Source organism: Lathamus discolor, chromosome 6, assembly GCF_037157495.1.
Source record: "Lathamus discolor isolate bLatDis1 chromosome 6, bLatDis1.hap1, whole genome shotgun sequence".
Lineage (NCBI taxonomy): Eukaryota > Metazoa > Chordata > Aves > Psittaciformes > Psittacidae > Lathamus > Lathamus discolor.
The window spans coordinates 8,443,372-8,467,518 of NC_088889.1; the positions used below are offsets into that span (position 1 = coordinate 8,443,372).

At 42.0% G+C, this 24,147-nt stretch overlaps 1 protein-coding gene across 7 annotated transcripts in view; it reads right to left on the reverse strand.

Moving 5' to 3' along the window:
• LOC136016567 (transmembrane protein 263-like) overlaps positions 1–24,147 on the reverse strand; it is a 240,463-nt gene that overhangs the window by 178,634 nt on the left and 37,682 nt on the right. For 5 of the 7 annotated variants that reach the window (XM_065683947.1, XM_065683943.1, XM_065683949.1 and 2 more), the window contains 2 exons: positions 20,077–20,181; positions 16,341–16,431 (listed from right to left, as the gene is read on the reverse strand). In XM_065683947.1, coding sequence (XP_065540019.1) covers positions 16,341–16,410 — 70 coding nt within the window. In that variant the 5' untranslated portion in view covers positions 16,411–16,431; positions 20,077–20,181. The remainder of the gene's footprint in view (positions 1–16,340; positions 16,432–20,076; positions 20,182–24,147) is intronic. The other 2 variants (XM_065683945.1, XM_065683942.1) reach the window with 1 other exon arrangement.

The window sequence follows — 24,147 nt, forward strand, 5'->3', positions numbered from 1 at the left end:
ACTACTTTGCTGGGCAACCTGAGCCAGTGCCTCATCACCCTTACAGTAAAGAACTTCCTCTCTATATCTAACCTGAATTTCTCCTGTTTTAGTTTGAACCTATTACCCTTGTCCTGTCACTACAGTCCCTACATCACAGCTGGAACCCTGAATCTCACAGGGCAAACAGCTATCACAGACTGCACCGTTTCCTGTTCGATTTGGTCTGCAGAGTACCGATAGTATCAATTAAATTTCCAGTAGACTGAGATCTAGAAAGAGTCACAGCAGTGGACTTCAAGATTTTACTAAATAAAGGAGGGGAAAACAAGACAAAGATGCAGAGTCAGCCTCAGCTGAGCCAGTAGCTCTCTGGAAAACCCACATGAATGTTAATCCCGCAAAAGAAATCATGTTTTAGAGATGCTTTCCATCCACTGGGAATTGGTTCTACTGAATTTCAGAAGGATCCTCTAAAGAACACTACGGCATCTAATAGCAGCTACCCACCTTTATGTGGGCTTCACCTATCAGCAAAAAGAAATGCTGGATCAGCAAGACTGCACTGGCAGAAATGGTTTGTGTGACAATTTAAGGCATTTGTGTGCTCAGCTGAAAAGGTTAGAACACACAAGCATTTTGCTCTATTGAAGGCAGCATCCTCTTGCTTATCCTTTTCATCCCTTCTTTACTTATGGATGCTTTGCCATCACTGTGGTATCTGGCCCGTAACTTGGTTATTTCCTGAATACATTTTTGGTCAGTAGCAAGGAACTGCAGAATAGAAGCACTATCACCACCTGTCCTGACAGAAACCTGCCTATGTGCTCCAACAGGCAGCACAATTTATAACCGGTGACCCTGCAACAGTCTGCCAATATGGTGACTGTTTAGTGACCAGTGCCATTAAGTAGCTTATTTGTGCCTTAAAAAAACCCATGAGTTTACAAACCCTCTCATTACAGTTTTTCACTACAGATACTCTCCTCTCACCAAACATCAGAATTCTAGGCGTTGGTTCGTTTGTTTTCCATATCTCTGATGTTCACTAACACAAGATTTCGTTGTGTTTGCATACACTGTAATACAATAAGCTGACAATGTTAATGTCACATTCTTTAGCATCCGTTCAACCATCTCATTCTTCCCTTCCTGTATTTCCCCACTCTTTCTCCAAAGCCATCCATGAGGAAAAAGTAGTTAGGTTTCTGTCTGCAGTATTTTCTGTTTGCAGTAGTTAGACCTGTCTGCAGCATTCTGAAACAGAAGTTGACTGCAACTGCCCCTTCTAAAGAGCTGGCCGTTACTACTTTCAAGGACATGCATGGGGCAAGACAGTCATACAGAACAAATGCAGCATATAAGGATCATGACACTTTAAGAAGCTACAAATACAAGGAACGTATGTGCAAGCAAGAGATCCATAAAACTGTTACAGGGGAAAGCAGGAGCAGTACTGGGGGAGGCAAGGGATGTTCTTCACTGCTTCCCTCCCCCCTGCCTTGTATTCTTTTAAGCAAAGCCACAGTTAATCACTTTTCCTTGTGATCTGAGAGGATTTCAAATAGTAGAGGAAAATCATGACTCAAGTTTCATGCAATTCAGTAACCTTCCCCCCATCCCACTGCTACACATACATCATGCACACGTTAGAGTGCAAGACTGGAAAGGAAAATATTTCTTCAGGTAACTCTGGCTGATGGCACTTTGCTCCTGTCAGTGTGGCAAATGGAGTCTACCACAGCGTACTCATCTGTACTGAGAGAGAAATTACTCCTGCCCATCAGTCACAGAATGGATGAGGTACAAAATCCATTCCCATGATGAATAAATCAGAGTTTAAAAAAGGTCAGGATGTCTTCAAGTGTCCGCTGGGGACAAACTTCATTTAAAGTTATTACATTCTTGTCAAAATCTTGACCAGAGTCAGTTTACCACTTTCTCCCCTTCCTGTATTTCCTCTCTCCTTTTCCTAAAGCCACTCAGCTCTGCACATATTAACTGCTTGACTTCTTAACATCACATTGTTTTTTGTAGCACAGAAGGGAACTATTTGCTAGTTCAAATAGTATCCATTCCAAACTTAGCACGGGAAATGGACAAAGATATGGGGTGAGGCTCACCTCTCAAACACACCCTTTAAAGAGTTTGAAACTTCTAATTGTCCAGCAAGATAAGGATTCCTGTATCTGAAGGGCTGGATATCTCAAAGGAAAAATCTGACTCCGGTGTTTACGAACACAAGCTAAATCTGCAATTAAAAGTTACTGTGTGATTCAAAGACCATCCTTCAACTCTTTATCAGTTGTAGCGGTCCAAATACACCTTAGGTAGTCCACATAGAGTTGAAGATTGTTTTTCTGTCAACTCTTTACTCACAGATCCATTTTCCAATGTGGCAGAAAAAAGTAATTGCACTCAAGTGACCATCTGAGAACAATAGCTTGTTCAGGACCAACTGAGGGCAGGGAATAGTTGGCTTCTCTCAACTAAAAGCTATCTCGTCATCTCAAATCAAATCTGCAACTACTAATGGACTCCAACCAGGTCCTTCTGAGTGGCAGTCAGAATACTTTTTTTCCAAGCTGTCCTCACAGGACCCTCCACAGGTCCTCACAGCACCCTTCTTAGCTCCATCTGAAGTCCTGTTATGCTACAGGAAGAAAAGTCAGGTGAAAAAACACTCCATTCTTTCACTCTGAATGCATTTTTCAGTCAGAAGCTACTATAACTTGACAGGTTATTTAAAAGAACTGCTGGGGTGTCATGGAGACTCCAAGTATTTGGAAACACACTTATTTGTTCCATACTTTAAGTATTTTTACAGACTTCTCTTTCTGGCTGCAATTCATGACAGTAGCAGGAAACTGCGTGTTTCTCTGTGAACTAACCCCTCCCAGCAGTTCACTCGCTGCTGCTGTTTTCCCTCTACCCCAGTCACAGTCCATGGCCTGCCTGCAAGGACAGAATTTCTTCCTTAGGGCAAAGAAAAAAAGAAATCCAAACAAAAGGACTAAAATCTCAACTTCGGAATTAGCAGCTACATTTAAAGATTCTTCTTTGTCTTCGAGGCAAGTGCAAGGGGAAAGCAGATACCGGTGTTCCAGAAGACAGCTTTATACAAGGCCTGCTTACCCCTTCCCCAGAATGCTTCCCAACAGATTCACAGAGTCAATAATCAATTAAGGGTCTACTCTGCTTCAGGAATACATCGGCAGGCAAACTGGGAAGAAAGCATCCAGCTGCAGGGCTGACAAAACGAGAACAGCCCTGCCACAGCCACAGGAGCTGCATGCTGAAGCAAGGACAGCTCACCCTGTCATGGAGGTGAGGAACACCCATCTTTCCCACACCTCTCCCATGGGCTCTCCCTTCCCAGAGGGGCTAACAGGGACTCTCTGAGGCCACCCAACTCCAGGCTACACCACACGATGTAGCTCAGCAGTTCCAGACAAAAGGATCTGTGTGTTTTTACAAGCATTGCACATCTGTCTGGAAACAGGTCAGAGGGCACATTTTCCTTTAAGTGGAATTGAAAGTGCCCACTGAATCAGCAGAAGGTTTCTTGTTATGCTGCGAAGCACACTTCAGGTCTGGAAATACAGCTTAAGCGCTACCAACACTTTAAAGGCTATTGTGTAGGCTACAGTTTTCATTCCCTGGGACATTCAGTAGCCTGTCTGGGTGACACATTCTTTAAAGACACCGCGCTGCTGACTGGGAAATGTTGCAATTGTTTCCACACCAAGGATCCCAACAAGAGAAGGACCTTAAAATAAAGAGAATGAGATGGGAACTATGAGGAAAAGGAACTTTGCTACCTCTTCAAGTTTTATTTGCGAGATTAATTAGCTAATTATAAGAAAATCCAGACACATTCTTGATGGCCTGGAATTTAAAAACTCATGGAGAAAGCAAATGTGAGCTCGTGATATAATAAAGAAGGCCGGTATGGGTCACCATGGAGGGAGGTCTTGGCAGCCCTCTGCCGGGATGTCAGCCACAGCACCGTGCTGGTCACAGCTCCCAGGAGGCAGGAGAGAGGAAAATCCCCATGGCTGGAGGGCGCTTTCATTCCGGATGGCAGGAAAGCCTCACTGCCAAGGTGCTGATAATCACCAAGGAACAGCAGCTCACACCACAGCCATCACTACAGGGCAACCTGTTCGAACAATGCAACTCTTACCCTGCCTTTTGCCATTCCCAAATTTTGTCAGGGGCATTTTAGTTGCACAAAACCAGCTGGAGAAGGTGTTGAAAAATAAGCAGTGATGAATAGAGGACTGAACTCAAAAGCTGCTGATGACAGAGCAGTAGAAAAGCTGGTGTGGCCCACCCCAGCCAGCCGGGTCCCTCACGGCTCGGGCTTCTCCCAGCGGAGCACTCGGCAGTCGGCGTCTCAATTTAGCTGTAAGTGTTTGTTTTTAATCACACATGTCAGCATGCTGGGTGGTTAACTTACAATGTGTCACCCACAACAAGAACAAGCCTCCCAGTTAATCAAATACCAACAAAACGTCTCATGTCATATTAATGATACTTGGACCGGAGCCAGGAGGAGGAAGTTTGAAAGCCAAGATCCCTCTGCTTTCCTCACTATCTTAATTGCAGTGCTCCACTGAAGTTGCTAGAAACAGGGACATCAAATGATGACCTCCTGTACGCTACCACAAAAGAGGGTTTTACTGATGCTTGTGGTTGCACCTCTCTTCCTTACTGAAACAAGGAAGCCAGGAGAGCCCCACAGCACACACTGGACCCAAAGCCTATCTTTCAGTTCCATACAAGCTCATATGTGTGCTACAGGCTCTATTCAGCTAAACTACACATCCTCCAATATACAATATGGGAACGATGTGAATGGTAACTCACCCTGCTTACATCCATACTTTCTTCAGAAAGAGACACTTTGGGTGCTCTGCTGCTTTTGTGCTAGGAACCAAACACACATGGCCATGCAGTGGGGCAAAACTGGTAACGTGCAACCAGGGCTGGATGTAGGAAGGTCTCTTTCAGCAGCTGTGTGGGCACACATTAAGCTTAAACCAATCACCAAACTGTATTTCAATTACAGCTGGGTTCAGCTAATCACAATTTCTTCCAACATCTGCAGATCCTGCAGAAAATGTATTTCTTTACATAATGTAGAGGAGATTTTTCGGCAATATTGAGACTTGGTAGATGTGTTTTCTCCTATTTCAACGTAAAGGTGCAAGATTCATAGACTGGAAGAAGTTACCCACTTTTGCGATTAAATAAGTCAAATATTTTGAGCAAAAAACAGCCCTCAAGATGCTAGGAACAAAACACTGCAATAACAGTAACAATAACATTCTCGAGCTATAAAAACACTAAAGCAAACTTGCAGCCTCATTTTGCATTTCCCAGAGCAAGCCCTAACTTTAACATATTGCAATAATATTGTATTAAACCTTGCAGGCTCGTTCTTTGGCTTTTGGAAGGATGAGTGAGAGGTACCGGGCACTTCATTCAACCACATTTCTTGGTACTGAATACATACAAATGGCTGGCTTAACCAAAGAGGATGAGTGCATGTAATTAGCTAGAAATATTCCAATTTTGTATTCAAAGAACTTTCTAAGGGAAAACAAACGTATCAAAAATACAATACAGAACACCACCACCACCACCACACACAAATCTCCAGAGAAGTCGAGGGGGGGGGAAGGAAATAAGAACCTTGAACTTCTGTACAGCGCAGAACCATTGTGATTTTTATTAGGTCTTACACCTTTACATTAAATTTGAAGCTTCAGAAAGTAAAAGAGTAGAAGTCAACACCATTACCAGATTCTTAGAGTCTTAAATGGATGAACAGGGTTTGGTGAATGGCTCACACAGCTACATCACAAACTGTTCATCTCCTGCCTACCTCTTGAACACCTCCCACTTACTCCAAAGATCAGGTCTCAGGTGCTAGGAAACAAATATTTGTTATACTGCAAGACTATAAATCTGTTCTTTCTAATCCAGGAAGATTCCAGGACATTCTTTTAGCAATCCCAGAACCCTCTCACAATTCACAGAAATGTCATGGCCACATTTTTAGTATTACCTGTGCATTCAGTATTTTATACAAAGAATATTTATGTCATTTCCTTTATGATATAATCTAGAAAAAGACATCAATTTTTTGTGATAGAAGACCTAAAAATATAAAGTCGCCTGGAGTTTTTTTTTACAGCAGATATATCCTACTGAATATTACACACTTTTGGCAACACTGAAAAGAGTAGTATGTTAGTGGTACAGAGAGGGCATTAACAAAAAAAACTGGAGTAAACCTAAAATTTAGCCTAAGCTAAACTCATTCTCACCCATCATCTGGATAGAAAGAGGGCAGATCCCCCATGATATGCCAAAGAAGTACATTACAGTGGCTTAAGAATCCTCCACATTAATAAGGAACATGCATTTGTCTTCACTGTGATCAGAAAATAAGAAACAGAACTGCACACACATACTAGTACAAGACTGTTCTCTATAAAAATTACTCTAAGATTCTACCCAATTTCAAAGTAGATGAAGATCTTTTTCTAGAATACGATCCCCCAGGGCAAGAAAATTGACACAAAACCCCTCACTTTTACAGCTCATCCTGAAGTTCATAAACAGCTTTGAAAAGAAACCTACTCTTCAGGGTAAGATTGGTTTTCTGATCCAAAATGATCAGTCCAGGAGAGGCCAGATTGGTGCAATCATGCAATCATCCTGGTAGTCAAAGTAGTGGCTCAGACTGTGAACAAACAGATGAAATCAAGACAGGCAGTCAGGTTGAGACTACAGATGTTTATGAAATGTTAACTGGCCTTTCACTCACTTCTGAGGCAGAATTAACAGCCTCATGTACCGACCCTTATGATTTAATTGCCTGCTATAATGCTATAATACTCTAATAGTTTAGCACTTCAAGATATCATCATTGTTAACACACTGATATACGGACTCAATTTCACTCCTGACCTGGATTTACTGCATTGATCATTCTTATTTAGTACTTTAGAGTGTAGCTAGAAATAAGTGAGACTTGCTTGCCTCTTATTTTAGTCCATTAGAATATACATTCTTTTACACTCATCATTTCATACATCTCTAATTAGTATGAAAACAGTGATGAATGGCTGCCACTACAGGCAGGTAATAAGATATGCTGCTTCCACTCACCAAACAGAACTCTTGTCACTCCTGCAGTTCAAAAGCCTACTGCTAGAATAAAACACATTCACTAGGAATTGATAAAGACGTATCTTCTGACAGAGGCTGCCCACTGGCCCTTCACCCTGAAATGTCTTTACATTTGGATGATGCATATTACTTACAGTTACTGTGCCAAAGCAAACGGTAAAACTATTGTTGCCCCATCCTCATCCTGTGTGCAAACACCCTCAGAGAAAACCAGATGGTTATTGACTCACTTCACAACCTTACTGTATTAACAAGACCCACTGATAAGAGGCTTCCCATACTTAAGTTACAAGAACCTTTATTCTGTAATCTGCCAGGCACTTGGAGGCTGTTTATGCTGGCATTAACAGCATATGCTGGGCACACATACAACATAGTGACAGAATGATTTGCAGGGCATGGAGTACGCTAGAGAAAAGGGATTCTGAGCTGTCACAGTAACATCTCATTAAATCATACCAAAACAGTGAAGAGGAAAGAATAGGACAGAGGGAGAAGTGGAATAAAAACAATTTAAATAGCTTTCACGCTGTTTCTAGGAGACCACATAACGAAGATGCCCGTTGTCAGTAGCAAGCACAGGCAGCAGCAACACAGAACGGTTGGGGGGTGAAAGAGGAAAACAGGGGTACACGCAGACATTGGTTGAGCATTGTTCCCATTTCACCTATTTCAGATTGCTGATTTCCTCCAGAGAACAAAATTAAATTAAGCATGAGGAAGCCAACACAGCCAATGGAGAACTTACAGAAGAATCTCAGATTCTAGTAAAATGGTGATGACAACTGAAACAGAAACACAACACTTAGAGCTTCAACAGTTGTGAAAGGGTTTTAGAGCTTTACCAGAAATACTAAGGTAGACTGTGCACAAGACTGAGCTGACACTCCAGGTCATTTCTTTTGAAACAAGAATTATTTTGGCCAACAGAAGAGCATGACTGCATGGAACCTGTGCCTTAAAGAGAGACAGATGATACTGAAATGTTGCTTTTCAGCCTCAGGCCATTTACAGAAGTAGCTCAGGAAATGTTTTTACAGATGAGAGGACACGCCAGGTACATAAAGTCCCAGCTCCAAAGAACAGACAGCCTCACTGCTAATTTCTTTCTCTGCTTTTTAAGAAACATGCCTTGCTGTCTGAAGTTACCTGACAAGTTCAATCACCTTTTTGAGGACTCAAAAAAAGCCTGACAAGTTATGTATTGGGCAAAGTTTTGTATTATTTATGCCATATGATCACATTTTCTGTTTCAGTTTTCAAGTATCTTTTACCTCTAAAAGCCTAAACAGTTACAATCTGCTTTTCACCGTCCTCATTTATAAATAAGAACAGTCACTTCTGTTTCATACACAAAGAATACTACGGTTCAAGGAAAGCCAAACTGCTTGACTAGAATGAGTCAACAGTGGAACGAGCAATAGATTATAGCTGTCCCAGTTCCCAGCCTTTCGCTTCAGTTACAAGACCACAGAACTGCAGAGGTGAATCCAGGCTGAGAACGTTGCCAGCTGGACAGTGGACAAAAAAAGCAGACCATTTAAAGAGCTCCTCTGTAGAAGGATTTGACTGTCGGACCTCAAGAGGTAGCACACTGAAGCCGTGTCCTGGTTTCAGCTGCGATAGAGTTAATTTTCTTCTTACTAGCTGGTACAGTGCTGTGTTTTGGATTTAGTCTGAGAATAATGCTGGTAACACAACCATGTTTAGCTATTGCTAAGTGGCACTTACCCTAAGTCAAGGACTTTTCAGTTTCCCATGCTCTGCCAGTGAGGAGGGACACAAAAAGCCAGGAGGGAGCACAGCCAGGACCCAAACTAGCCAAAGGGATATTCCATACCATAGAATATCAAACTGGGGACAGTTGGGCAGGAGCCACCGACCACTGCTTGGGGATGGGCTGGGCATCAGTCAGCCAGTGGCGAGTGATTGTACTGTGCATCACTTGTGTTTCTTGGGGTTTATTCCTCTCCCCTTACCTACCCTGCCCCCTTATTATTAAATTTTACTTTATTTCAATTATTAAACTGATCTTATCCCACCCACAGGTCTTACACTTTTCCAGTTCTCCTCCCCAGGGAAGTAGGGAATGAGTGGCTGCGTGGTACTTAGTTGCCGGCTGGGGATATACCACAACAGAGAGTGATTTGACTTGGGAAAGCAGAAGGCAGCTTGGCAGATACCACAGTTTTGCCCTGCCAGCTATACAGAGCTTCAAGATGCTAGTGTGGTAGGCTACATACATACATACTTATGTATGTATGTAGTAGATCACATTAAGTGCAACAGGCAACTTTATTAAAGTTACTTTGTACCAGAAAAAGCAAACTTTTTAGTACAGAGCTTAACACTGAAAGGAAATGGAATTGCTATTAAGTGCACCATTTTCCAAGGTGATTTCTTCGTAGTTATTTGGATATAGGCAGTTTGGAGACAAACATACTAAACATTACTTGCAACAAGAAGATGCAAACTACAACACAGCTCAAGTTTGCAGCATTTAAAACTCAGTATAGCAGTTACTGAAGCAAACATTTGGCCCAACAATAAAAACTTTGTCTCTGATGGAAACTGTTCTCTGTAAAGAATACTTTAAGCAAAGTACTCGGAAAAATGACACCCATTCATCAGAACTGGATCTGTTTAGAGGAATACACCTTTTCAAAGTTAGACACCTGTATTACAGACTTGAACTGAATGCCTCATCTCAGACGAGATGCCTAAAGCAGCATGTTCTTCTGGCATCTGCTTCAATAAACCTTGTGCTCTTGTAAGAGAATACCACAATATGAAGTCAAAAGTTCAATTAACTTCAGAAGTTTCAAATGCATGGTAGTATCTCAGTTGAAATACAACTGTACTAGTTAAATCTGTAAGGTAAATATTTGCATCCAAAGTCAATCCTGAATAAGTAATGCACAAAACTCCCAGAGATTCCCAAACTGTCAATAAGGAGTCTTAAAGCTTCCTACAGAAGCATGCAACACTCATATCTTGTAGAAGAGATAAACCAGCAGAAAAGCCTATATGCCTCCATGGAGGCAGATTATAAGGCTCACACAAGATACTACATTCTAAATTGGTGCAAATCATCTGATTTACTGTAACTATCCATGTGTGCTCTTTACCCACAGCAAGTGTAAAACAATTTGAATTAGGAACACCACAGTTATTTGGAAAGTAAATTTCCCAAGATTTGTTATATACTATAGAGCTGCTAAGAACCATTGCTTTTAATAAAGCTTTACTCCACATGGCCCAATCCGCAGCAAAGAAGGAATATCTCTGCAGAAGAGATAGCAGAAGGCTCAGACACTAGACTCTTGGGCTTATTGCCAAATTGATCACAGGAGGTTGGCTGATGAAATCTTAGCACTTAATACTTAAAAGACCATGGAAGAACAAACTGGTTTGTAAACTCCCAAGAGGGGCTACTGCTGTTAACCAATGATACAGCTTTTTAACCAGACCACACCATCTTACATGAAGGTTTTGTATACTCAGTACTAGTTAGCAACATAGGGCCAAAAGAAGCTACAGCCAGACCCCAGTATCTACCAAGGATGCATTCTCAAAATGTGTAATATTTAGCAGTAAAGCTACTTTTCTGATAAGAATTAGCGTAATAAATGGGGAATATATGCAGGAACTTCAGAAAGAGAATTTAAATAGAGGTAGTGCCTATGAGATAGAGCATCACAGGATGGTTGAGGTTGGGAGGGACTTCTGTAGATCATTTGGTCCAACCACCCAGCTCACCAATGGTCATTTAGAATCGGCTACCCAGGACCATGTTCAGATTAGATACAAGTAAGTTTTTTTACTATGAGGGGTGAAACACTGGCACAGGTTGCCCAGAGAGGTGGTAGACACCCCATCCCTGGAAACACTGAAGGCCAGGTTGGATGGGGCTCTGAACAACCTGATCTAGCTAAAGATGTCCCTGGTCATTGCAGAGGGTTGGAACTAAATGACTTTTAGAGGTCACTTCCAACCCAAACTATCCTACAATTCTATATCCAGATGGCTTTTAAACACCTCCAGGGTGGGAAACTCCTCAGCCTCTCTGGGCAACCCATTCCAGTACTTCACCCTCACAGTGAAAAAGTGTTCCCTTATGTTTAGTTGTGTTTCAGTTTGTGCTCATTGCCGCCTGTCCTGTCAATGGGCACAACTGAAAAGAGCCTGGCCTCATCTTCTTTACAGCCTCCCCTCAGGTAGTTGTACACATTGATAAAGATCCCCCAGTCCTTCTCTTCTCTAGGCTGGACAGTCCCAGCTCTCTCAGCCTTTCCTCGTAAGAAGAGATGCACCAGCTCTTTAATCACATCCATAGCCTTTCGCTGGACTCTGCAGCATGTCCATCTCTCTCTCATATTGTGGAGCCCAGCACTGGACACGGTACATCAGCTGTGGCCTAAACAGTGCTGAATAAAGTGGAAGGACCTGCTGGCAACAGGCAGAAGAAACAGGAGCATGGTCAGGGTCAGCAATTCATCAAATAGGAGAGATTAGGATCAGAGCTGTCCAACAAAGAAGATGCTGGTATTTCATAATGGATCATGTTACAGAAGATTTAATCACCACCAGACTTCACTGCTATCACTTTCCTTGAGCAACTGAATGGAATAGAACAGAAAAACAAGGTGATGGTAACAATTAACAATGCACTGCATTAAATGCTCAACAACAGAACTCTGAACTGGTGGATAAAAAAGCAGCAGATACAGCAAGGTGCTGCTGTACGGGGGTAACTAAAACCAGTTCTCCAACTACAGAATGCCATTTAACAGCAAACATTTGAGATCACAGAATCCATCTGGAAGTAGCCCAGTGCTTGACCATGTGGCAGCACAGATCCTCTTGCAAAGAGGAAAGTGTTTTATACCGTTTAAAACAGACTGGCTCCTCTCCAGAGCTCGCTGCACTGCACTGCTTGGTGACACATGCAGCCTCCTCTGCGGGGCGGCAAGCACACCAGCCTGAGCAGCACGCCACATTGTACTTACGACTGCTCCCCCACGCTTGCCTTTTAACCGAGGTGGGAAAAAGGTATGTTAATAAGATGGGAGAGAAAGGAAAGATGAAGGGGAATAAACGTGTGACCCGGGCAGAGGGATCATGAACAGGTAAAGCACCATCAGGGACAAGCAGCCTTCCCCAGGCTCCCCTGTACCCGGGTACGACCGGCAGAGGTTTAACACCCGCGGCCACGGCCGCCTGCCGCAGGGGTGTGCACGGGCAGCCATCGGCGGGCCTGCAGCGCCCCCCCGCGGCCGCAGCGCGCACCCCGCCAACGCTCCCTGGCGCTGCCCGCTCGCTCCGGGGTCCCCGCAGCCAAAACCCGACCAGGTCCCGATTCCTCCCCTCCATTGCAGGACGGGGCACGGTGCAGGAGGTCCTGCGCCTGCCACAGCGTTCGCATATGCCTGCAGGCACATCACTTCTTTATGCCGTGTTTACTGTACTGGAAGGTCCTGCACGTGGGTCAGGGCAGCAGATTTGGGGGTGTTGGCTGACAAGAAGCTCAACATGACCTAGCAGTGTGTGCTTGCATCCCGGAAAACCAACCATATGCTGGGCTGCATTAAAACAAATGTGTCCAGCAGGTGAAGGGAGGTGATTCTCCCCCTCTCCTCCACTCTGGTGAGACCCCACCTGCAGTTCTGCATGCAACCCTGAGGCCCCAACACAAAGAGGGATATGAAGGTGTTGGACCAAGTCTAGAAGAGATCATAAAGATGCTCAGAGGGCTGGAGCACCTCTGCTATGGAGACAGGCCTGAGATTGCTGGGCTTGTTCAGCCTGGAGAAGGCTCTGGGGAGACCTTACTGTAGCCTTTCAGTACTTAAAAGGTGGTATATAAGATGGGGACATACTTTTCAACAAGGCCTGTAGCAACAGAAGGGGCATGGTTTTAAACTAAGAGAGGATACCTTTAGAAAGAGATAAAGAAGAAAGTTTTAACAACACAGGGCACAGGTTGTCCCCAGAAGCTGTGGCTGCCCCATCCCTGGCAGTGCTCAAGGCCAGGTTGGACAGGGGTTGGATTAACGTGCTCTGGTACAAAGTGTCCCTGGCCATGGCAGGGGTTTGGAACTGAATGAGCTTTAAGGTCCCTTCCAACCCAAACCATTCCCTGATTCTACATCCATGCCATTGTTAATAACACGTCTTCCTCACAGAATAAAAAGCCATCTTTGATACCTAATACCACCTACAGGATCTGTTAGCAGCTGTACTTTTTACTCATTTACTCTTTTGTCTTAAACATAAGAGTTACATTTGACAGCAGATCAAATAAATGGACTCAGATTACATACAGGAACTAGCCTTTATTGGATAGTTTCTTGGTTGTCTTTCAGGGGTTTCCTGGTTCATCTCCTTTTTAAACTGTATGTCACATTAAGGAGACCCAGACCTTCGTGTTTGCACGTCTGTTAACGTCCAAGGAAAGATGGGACCCTTGAGCCCAACCAACCTGTCAGAGCTCACTACAGGAACTCCACTGGACAGCACACTGCATCAGCACTCTACATCAGTTGCATTTTACCACAAGGTTTCCTTGATGTTGTAACATAACTCTGGGGCCTGGGGTAGTCTTCTCCATCTCCCTCATTTTTCCCACACCACAAAACTCATCTCAAATATTGACAGGTTGCCACACTACACCCAAAACCAGCATCTGCTGTTCACCACTTGTTACCCACACATAAACCTACTCAATTTAGTTATGTACATGATGGACCTGTAAAACCGTCCCTTTACTTGCAGAAGGCCACACTGCAACGCTGCTCAGAAACAAGACAATCCCTGAAGGTTCACCTTTTCCTGCAGTATTTATATAGCACAGTGCTCCCAATTCCCTCCTGAAAGGAGGGGAGTAAATATGCAGTGCAAGCTAGAAAAAGAAGTGACTGTGATGCAATCTGGTGAAGTAATGGATTGTGCTAGAAAGACACAGACTCTGGAGAGCTTTCCATCCCTTATGCGCTCATTACCAGAAGGCAAACAGACACAGTCTCCAATTCATAGATCCCAGGAAACAGGAGTGCAGTAGTCATGACAACATGCTTTATTTATTGCAAAGCGCTTGATTTAACTGTGAAAGCACTATCAGAAGCCAGAAATCAGTAGAAGAGGAAGATGACACCAGTACTGCATGGCATGGTAGAACTTCAGAGGTCTCTTTTCATGGAGTATTTGTAATCACTCCTGCAACTACATGGTCTTCTGGCTGGTCTATGTTGACGGACAGCAGTTAAGGAAGACTACTGTTACTCAGCTCCACTAATACACAAAGCCACCTGTAAGATCAACATAATCCTGGTGGCTCTCTTTCAGAAGTTTTTCCACCTCTTCTCCCAAGCAGCCTCTAGTTTCAGTTGTGCTCCCAATATTTCTCCTATTTTGCTAATCTTGACATCACTGAATACTTTAATAGTACACACTGGGCTCAGACTTTGAGAGAACTCACAGTACCTACTATACCACTGCTTAATGAAACCAGCTCCGCTATTAAGTTCTTTTTCCTCATGCCAGCAAAGTGGGCATAGTCAGAGAACACACTTGTTTCAGACCACCCAGCAAGCCACAGAAGTGGAATATTAATACTCCTATTTTTCACCATCATCCAAAGCAGCAGGGCTGCAGGCAGAAACAAGCATTTTCAATCACAAAAAAAAAAAAAAAAACTTAGTTCGCAAAAATACTCAGCCACGTTAAAATAAAACCTTCTGATTACACAATTCAAAGCCATAGTCCAAAAATCTAAGACTGTTCCTGATAAACTGATGATACAAAATGATCTCCTGCGTTTTACATTCCAGGATATGGTCTCTAGGCTCATGTAATCATCAGTTCAGGCTACTGACCAGACTTCTTACTTCAACAATGCTCTGTCATTACATGCTGACTTCACATTACTTACAAAGAAAAGGGGATAACAAAAGAAAACTACATCAAAATTATATCCTCTGTGTGTATATATATATAAATCACAACATCTTCTACATTTACTTCCTCTGGCTTTATAGGAGTTGCAAAAATTGACCAGCCTTTCACTTACCTCTATATACTGTAATTGCCAACACAAGAGTATATGAAATGGCACAACTAGAAATTGCTACCTAATGAGAAAACTATAATGGTATGCTCAACAAGAAGGGATGGAGCAGCAAATTCCTAAAACCATCTACTTGGTTCATATTCCCTTTAAGAACAACTGACAGTATAAATGCTGCATCAGCATCTTACTCTCTTAAAGAGAAAATATAAAGCACACTTAACGTTTCCCAAAGACATGTCATGGTATTTTAACACTAAGTTGCCAATAAGAAACTCAGCACTCTCTGGGCTGTTTAAGCTATTCATGATGATTACGAGCGATTGTATTTTAAAAGGCACTGAACTGGAGATAAAGCTTAAAACGTATCATCACTTGCAGCAATGTTAGCAGCTTCTACTCAAAAGGAAGCAACGCCTGTTTTGTTGCACATATACAATATCTGCAACATTTACACAGTGGGAAAATTCCATTCCCTGTCTAAATCCAGGGCATGTCATTGCAAACAAGGTTTTTAATTAAAACTGCCATTTTTGAGCCTCCTGCTGACTGACAGCATCTCACTACCTCCTCTTCAGATGGCTAAACTGGCTTCCAAGAGAGACAGCGGAAAGAAGCAAAATCACTAGAACACCTTACTTTGACAAGTCTCTGCTGGGGACAATTTCAATAGCAGGATGCTGCAGAGCAAGGTAAGGAGAGAATAGATAACTACTTAGGAAGTCTTCCCTAATGAAGGCTCAAAATATCACAAACAACACAGTAGAGGAGGCATTTTATTCCTAAGCCTATAGACAGGATGATCAAGCAGGACAATTTTAATCAGAAACCATATTGTTAAAGAGAATGCAGAACAATGTCCCCACCTCAGTGGGTGCAGCTTTCTTTGAATACAGAAGTAGGCCCAGCAGCTGGCTACTAGACCTCTGGCTTGGAGGTTGGCTCAGCTGCCAGCACTGATGAAGCTTTATCCCTCTCAGAAAATAGGCAAATGTAGGCGCTCAAGTCAGACAGATAAATAAGACTTCCTTGGCCAGAACATCTCTCCCAATTTAATGTAAAGAGTTTATATTGACTGCCGGTACTGTACCTTCAGGGGGCTCTTCCCGCAGATGAGGAGGCAATTCTTCACTTGTTGTCTCAGTTTCATCTTCCACCATCTGTGTTTCTAAGCTAGGTCCCTGCAGAATAGAACAGAAGAGCAAGAGGAGGTAAATTGGAGAAAGTTCAGAAAGGTACCACAGAGATAATTACAGGATTAGATAATACGCCAGACAGTAAGGACACAAGTAGCTCACTTTAGCTGATAAGAAAGCGAGCTACTGGGAGATTTGTTTGCAGTTGAAATACTTAGGAATGGGGGAATTAAAAACCCAAAGGAATCTTCAAGCTAGGAAGCAAAGTTACAAGGGTCTGAGCAGACTGAAAACCAGTAACTGAACAGTGGAGCATAATTTCTAAATTACTATTTCTAACACACACAATTATTACAATAATAAATTCAAATCCCCATTTACCACAGGCAGCAAGACTTGTCATCACTTGGAATTTAAAGGAAAAAAATCCCATCTTTGTCTTACCCAGACTAGATTCTGGAAATTGTCTTTTAAGATGATTTAGAACTAAATTATAGTTCAAATTGTTGGTCTCAGCAGAATGAGGCATCAGCTATACTTGGGTTTTTCATTCCTAAGGATCCTTGACATACAAATTGAGGAATGGGATGCACACAACAGTGAAAGTTACTGGCCTGCAGACAAGCAGCCATGCAATGTCCAGCAATTCCATAATAACCCTCTTGAGCTGCAGCCATGGCAGAAGTAATGCACACAGATGTTGCTTTGCTTTGATGCTTCCTCTAGAAGCATTTAGGATGCAGGAAGATGTTCCAACAGTTCAGAAACATCAGCAGATTATTAACTGTACAATATTCTTTCAATTATTTAGGGTTTATATAGCCTTTTTAATTGGGAATGTGGTTCCATTTCTCACTAGAGCCACTGGAGAAGCACAGATTTAAACAGGTCTTATTACAGGAATAGCCAGGTTATGGCACAGAGCCTAGGAACATACAACTAAGAAAAACCTCTTGGCTCTTCAGAGATGGTCCCTGCTCTCACAAGCAAGTATATCATACAATTCCTTTCAGCAATTGAGTTTCTGACTATGAGCACTACTAAGATTTAGTGGCAATTTTTATGTTATATTTTAAAGCAAGATCTAAATTGCCTGAGGAATATATTATCTTGTCTTCTGACCATACTCTATGACTACTGACCTTACAGTGCAGCTTAACTCAAGTATTATGGGCTGCTGTGACCCAGTAAATTAGTATTTGTTTGCTGCTTTACACTGTTTCATGGAAGGCTATAGATTTATGGATAGAGAACTGCACTGCTGAACTAAACAAGCATTGACAAATCCCCTACAAGTGTTTCAGACTACCCCTCATGCTTCTCCATGGGATACAATGCCTGACCACAAGTTCAGTGATATGCTCGTATTTTCACTATATTTAAAAGACTGTATATTTTACAAGTGGTGTGATTTCACACATAAGTCAACAGCGACATGAGACTATCACTGCAAATGCCCCAACAGGTATGTCAACACTGCAAACGGCACAGGTTTCTAAAAAAGTCCTTGCAGACCAACTTGAAACAGCCCCAAACCAACCCTACCCTGCACCATCACAGCTACCTGGAGGCCTTTAAGACTTCAGTTTTGTATTTAGCATTACATTAATTATGGTATACAATCTCAAACCAAAATAAGGTCTGTCAACTGACAGCTCACTGAGCTAATTCATTAGGCTAACAAACAGCAAAAAATAAAACCCCCAAACAAAGGCTAACAAAAGGGAGAGGGGGAGAATGGGAATCAAATAAATAAAGAATCCATCCTGTGAAAAGTTATTACTGGAATTGAATGAGCTTGGGACAAATTACTTCAAGTTTCCTTCAGTTATGACTACTAGTAAAAAGACACTTTACTGCTGTTCACAACCAAGGAGAAGCACATACCTTACCATTCTTTTCCTTGCCATACCTACTCAATACCTAGATTACACAGTATTCTTAAATATCTATATATTCCTCACATGAGCAAACCCAACAGAAAACCCACCAAATGAATACTCCTCTCCATTATACTGAATTTTATTAGTAATCATTTCCCCCATGCAGAATAGAAGGTAGAGGAATATCAAGCCCACTGTCATAACTTCAGCAGCAGTTCAGTGTTGGAGCTCTATGAGTACCCTTTAGAAATCATTCTAAAGCCTGCAGCTTTAGCTACCACTTTCCCTGTGCATTTTCAAGTGAAAACAGTATTTATTTCCTGACCTAAATCTCCATATTTCCATTCTTGCTCCTGAACACTTTACTCCAGTTTTTCCTTTCTGACATTTATCTTCACATTCATTTCCATTCTGGACTTGTGCCTAGAATCTCACTTCTTTCACTATTCAAGACTGCCTCATTCCTCAATGTCTCTCTTTAAAGAGCCCACAAGGTCAGACCTAGTTCATTCTATGCAAAATCTTCAACTGCCAACCTAAATCACACACTCTCCGTCCTGCCTGACACTGAGGTTCAAACCTAGTATTCTAGGTAGGCACAATTCCAATAAGGCAATTTAGCAGAGAATTAATGGCAGCACAGGCTTCACCCCTCTGCATCTCTGATTTCACTTGAAACCTTTCCCAACAAAGATCCACGACCCTTTTTATATAGTATCAAATACATCTCAACTGATAACTGCAATGGAAAGATGCACCCCTAAAGGATTACAAGAATTAGTGGGTCTGTGGGAAGAAACAAGTAATCCCCGAGTATAGGACAGTTTGTTAAGTGCTTTGGGAAACTACAAGGGTATTTTTCAGTTATCTTCATGAAAACACTGCCTATTTTCGCATTATGTTTAAAGAATATTTATTGCATGCCCACAAGACTAAAAAACAGAGTTTCCTGTAAATTTACATACTTTGCCCCTTCCTAAAACCACAAAAACCCCAGCTCTTCTCATCCCAGGTTCACTTCCTCCAAATGGTTGAGAGATCATACAACTTCCTGCCCACTGCAGGGGCTTGGAACTGTATGAGCTTTAAGGTCCTTTCCAACCCAAACCATTCCATGGTTCTACGATCTTATGACTGGGCTGAATGTGTGCAGATGCCAATAGGCTTGTCAGATCCAGTAATAATGAAGCTGACCTGCATCAGGCCTTCCTACAATGACATCATTAATAACTGTTAATTTGGGATCTCTCCTCTATCCAAGCACTGTTACGAAGTTCCTCAGAACTTCTTTTTGATATTTCAAGCTTAGCCAAATTAAATTACTCCATCTTCTCTATATGAAAGACCTCTGTGGTTCAGAATGTCCTTTTGGCTTCTACACAATTACATAAAGCCTCAATTCCTACAGAAAACAAGAAGGTTGGGTTTGGGGGGGGGGGGGTTGGTTGGTTGGCTCGGGAAGTTTGGTGGATTGTCTTTGGGAGGGTTGCTGGGGTGGTTTTGATGTTGCTTTGGGTTTTTGTTGTTGTCTTCATTGTTTGTTTTAAGCATAAGAAGATTTTAAACAAGCAGAGACTAGGCAGACAGTTCAACAGGATTACTCCCTTTTCCAGGGAGCTGAGAGCTTACAGGTACTTAACTCCAGAAGCACAGAACAACCCAACCACCTCCTTATACACTACTGCTCAGCCAACCAGTCTCAAACAGCATGAGCAACTTTTTAGCAACCACTGTACCTTTGGTAGGCAGGTTGCAGCTGCAGCTTTTACTTAAGTAATGAACTTTCAGTGTATTGGGGAATTCATACCTTCAGTTAAAGTTTTCTAAATCTAATAGTGTTCCACTTGAATCTGCCATCACTATTGATTGCACACCCACACGTAACAGGTTTCCAAAGCCAGCTGGATTTTTCCTGTAGAGGGAAAAAATTGATCTGCAACAATAAACATTTCCTCCCCACCCCCGCCCCACCCCACCATGTCCTGTAGGCTTAAGGAAGGCTCTTGATGGATGCTTTGCTTTTGATTTTGCAAAACAAGGTTCGCTCATAATGAGAGCTTCTGTGCCAGGTTTCAGCCCAAAGGGAATTGAAGTTGCAGTTATAAATCCCCTAGAACACTAAAGGAAAGCACAGAAATAGAAATGCTGAGCATGACAGTAACATAAAATTACAGCCCTTTGTTCAAAGTGCACTGCACGAAAGAACTAGAAAAGTTGGTAAGATTACTTGCTCTTCTCTGCATTTGGACAAACACACCAGGGAAGCTACAATTTTAACACCAGCTAATTTTGTCTTGACAACAATACTGGAGGAGAGAGGCAATGAGCGCAAGTTTTAACATGGCAAAGTTCAAATCGAGTTCTATTGTTCTCAGCAGAAGAGTCAAAAAATCTTATTTCTACAGCAAGAAAACAACTTTGTACTATGAGTAATCCTAATTAGGGTTTACTTGGCATAAATAACTTTTCAGCCACACTAATGACACCACAATCTATTCCCCATTCAGCAAGCAACAGTCTGGTTTACACTTTTTCCATTCATGCTTTATATGGAGCATGCAGCACCATTTCTATAGCAAAAAGCCAATACATTCTGCTCAGTGGCAGTTCAGACAGTTCTGGATCTTGAACTAATTATTGTATTGAATTTTGTCTTGATCGACCATTCATTTTCCATCCGAATTTTACCTACATCAGTTTTAGCACAGAAAGACTGTTTTACGAAGAACAAATCAACCACACTTCAATTGATCATGTACAGATCTGGCCCAAATGGAACACTCCTCCTCAGTTCCATCAGGTTAATCACTGTAATTCTCAAAAGGTTGCCATGCAGCAGTGCAAAGGCTGGAAAGTTACCCCAAAAGAGGCTGTGTAAGCTGCTGTCAATTCTAATTTAAACTACTATCTCCACAAGGAAGGATATGCCTTGTCCTGAACACTGGTTATATTCAAAATCTGACTGCGCTGAATTGCATTTGTTTGGAAAAGAACAAGTTACATGAAGGCAAAGTGAAACTGCACAGAATAACTTGCACATTAGCAAATGCTGAATTCGGAGGCAAGACAATATAGAGTAAAAACACCCTTTACAGAAATACCCAGCAGGCTCTGAAACAGAGAGGTATGACATGGAATGATGCAGGACCAAAGCATGACCCTGGTCAAAGCAAACCAATTCGAAAGCAACTAAATAATTACCAATAACATCATCTCAGAAATATCAATTAAATCATATTGGTAACTGGCATTCAGTGATTCAGGCAATTTCAGTGGGAAAAATATGTTCTTCAATCCAGAACTAACTTCTGTTTCCTTATTTCATTAGGAACTGCTAAACAAATTGTCTGCAAAACATCAAGCACTTCTGAATTAGCTGAGAGATCAGAATATGATGTATCTATCACAACAATTTTAAACTGGTTTTGTTGATGGCTAGGTAGCTAAGTATTTCCTTCCTTACAAAGGAGTTCTGAACTGAGATCGGAGATCCTTTAGATTGGGATTACTTACTGTTCTATGCATTTATTGTTGGAACATTTTAAAGGAAAAACTTTCACATAAAATATTTATATACTCTACAGAACTAACACTGCATCTTCTGGTACTATCAAGCTCTCCAATTTCACACCTTAGCCTGTATGCATTAAACTTGACAGCCAGAAGCCCTGCCAGCAAGAACACCCCTTTTATTTCAGGCTTCACAGAGATCTCATTTGCTTCCAGACTAAGTGTGAGAAATATCACAACCTGCCCCATCCAAGATTCCAACCAGACTTATTTCACTCAGCAATTAAACAACCATCAGATAGAGAAAACCACCATTACAAATGCAAGCAACACAACTTAAAAATTAATTCTGGCAGCAATAGCTTTTGGTAACAGCTGCCTCTTATTTTTAAGGACCTGCAAGGTGATGATTTTCATCATCCCTCCCTCACAGATGATTTTCTTTTTAGATTGAAAGGAAGCCAAAGAATTGCACCAGACCTTAGGAAGCTCTGCAGCATTCAGACTGTAAGATTTGCTGACACAAACAGCTTCTGTGACTTCAACAGGTTCAGCCAGCATCAACACTTATGTTGAAGAAACTGCTTAAGAGCTTGGCTACTGCCCTGACCAATGTAAACATGTACCCTCCCCAGAACTTTAAAGGCACATAACCTCTTCCCATCCCTTTGAAATTCAGCTGCAACACTGGGAAAAGAAAACCACCAGAAAGTCTGTAAGGCAGTTCACCAACAGAAAACCAGATGTGACCAATGACAGGCAAACAGTCAGGTCAGAATTATCTCCAGATTATACAGTCCATGCTCCCTTTTACTCCATATCTTACATTCACTCTCCTCCTGCTTCCTATAATGAATTTACTATATACTCCATAGAAGCAATATCTTTTGTCTCCTTTTTATAAACTGTTCCTTGCCCAAATACTTTTCATTTCAACTGTCAAGTGCCCTGCTAAACAGCATAAAACAGAAGTTACATATACATCAAGTTTTGAGAGGATAAACCATACATCCTTCATCCTTCAGGAACAGAGCTGTCTGTAAACGCAAGCAAGAGAAGTATTCACTCAGGCTTTCCATAACTTCAGATGCTTCATCTTCATGCTTTTATCTGATCTCTGGGATCCATCTGCCAACATCAAGTATCACAGGCAGTAAGACAAACAGAATTATAAGCAGCAAATTCATGTTCGTTCCCTTAAATATACCTGTCTCTCAAAGGAAAATATCACATTTATGACACCTGCCTTATCCCAAAATAGGTAACATAAATATGATCACATGCCAAAGCACAAACTCTCATTCTACTTTGGAGAATCACTTAAATTCAATAAAAAAGGGGAGCAGCTACTTAAGTGAAATCACACCTTGAGCTTGCTCTCCCAAACAACTGCTTCAATATCACCTGACCCTCAATGCTTTTCATTCCTTTGATTTTGTATTTAAGTTGGAGCAGTGTTACAGTCACTGCAGCAGTAACCGTACCCGGTAGCCATCATGGACTAACTTAATGCCCCAATTCATTCACCAGTTGAAGGTAAGGCATGGAGAGGTTCTGCTATCCAGGACACATTCTCCAGTGCTCCCCAAGCCCAAAGACATCAATCAGTGTTTTGACACAAGAGAAATACACTGGAAACAGGCTGTATTGTGGGATAGTAATTGGTAGCTGATACTGTGATGGACCGGAGGGGAGTTGGTCATCTCCTCACAATTCTCCCCTAATGAATTAAGTCCTTCCCACCTGATAGACCTGTTATCTAGGCCCCTAATGCAGCCTGAAAAGGCATATTTTCTTGCAATCAGAGGATCTGCCCTTGAAGGAAAGCAAATGCTCTTGGTGTATTAAAAATGTACCATTTATTCCTACACATCAAGATGGTCCACTTCCAAGCTGACTGCTTCTCACTCCTGTCCTACATGCAGGAAATACAGGCTTTAACCAGTTTTGTATTTTGCATAGCCTAAAAAGGCCCAGAAATACCATCTTTCTGCACCACCACTGCTTGAAAGAGTTGGGAACAGAAGCGAAGTACACATAGATATTGCCTCAAATCCAATCCAGTTTCAGTCCCTCAAGCTTTAAAGCATGACTTTGCCAAGCTGCTTTATTTCAGTCCATCTTTTAAACAGGATACTTAAGTTACTTGACTCACTTAAAAATAAGATACATCAATCTTCAGCTTCCTCAGCAACAATCAGACATTAGTAAAAGATCCTGAAAGGATCAATTCCACAGCAGAACTCCCCTGATGGGTCTCTTCACCTGCTTCTTCCTTTGCCTAGTAGGCAGGCCATCATATGCACAGTAGCATTAACTCATTTGACAGCTCTAATTTCTCAGCAACCTGCTAGACAGCATCAATGAG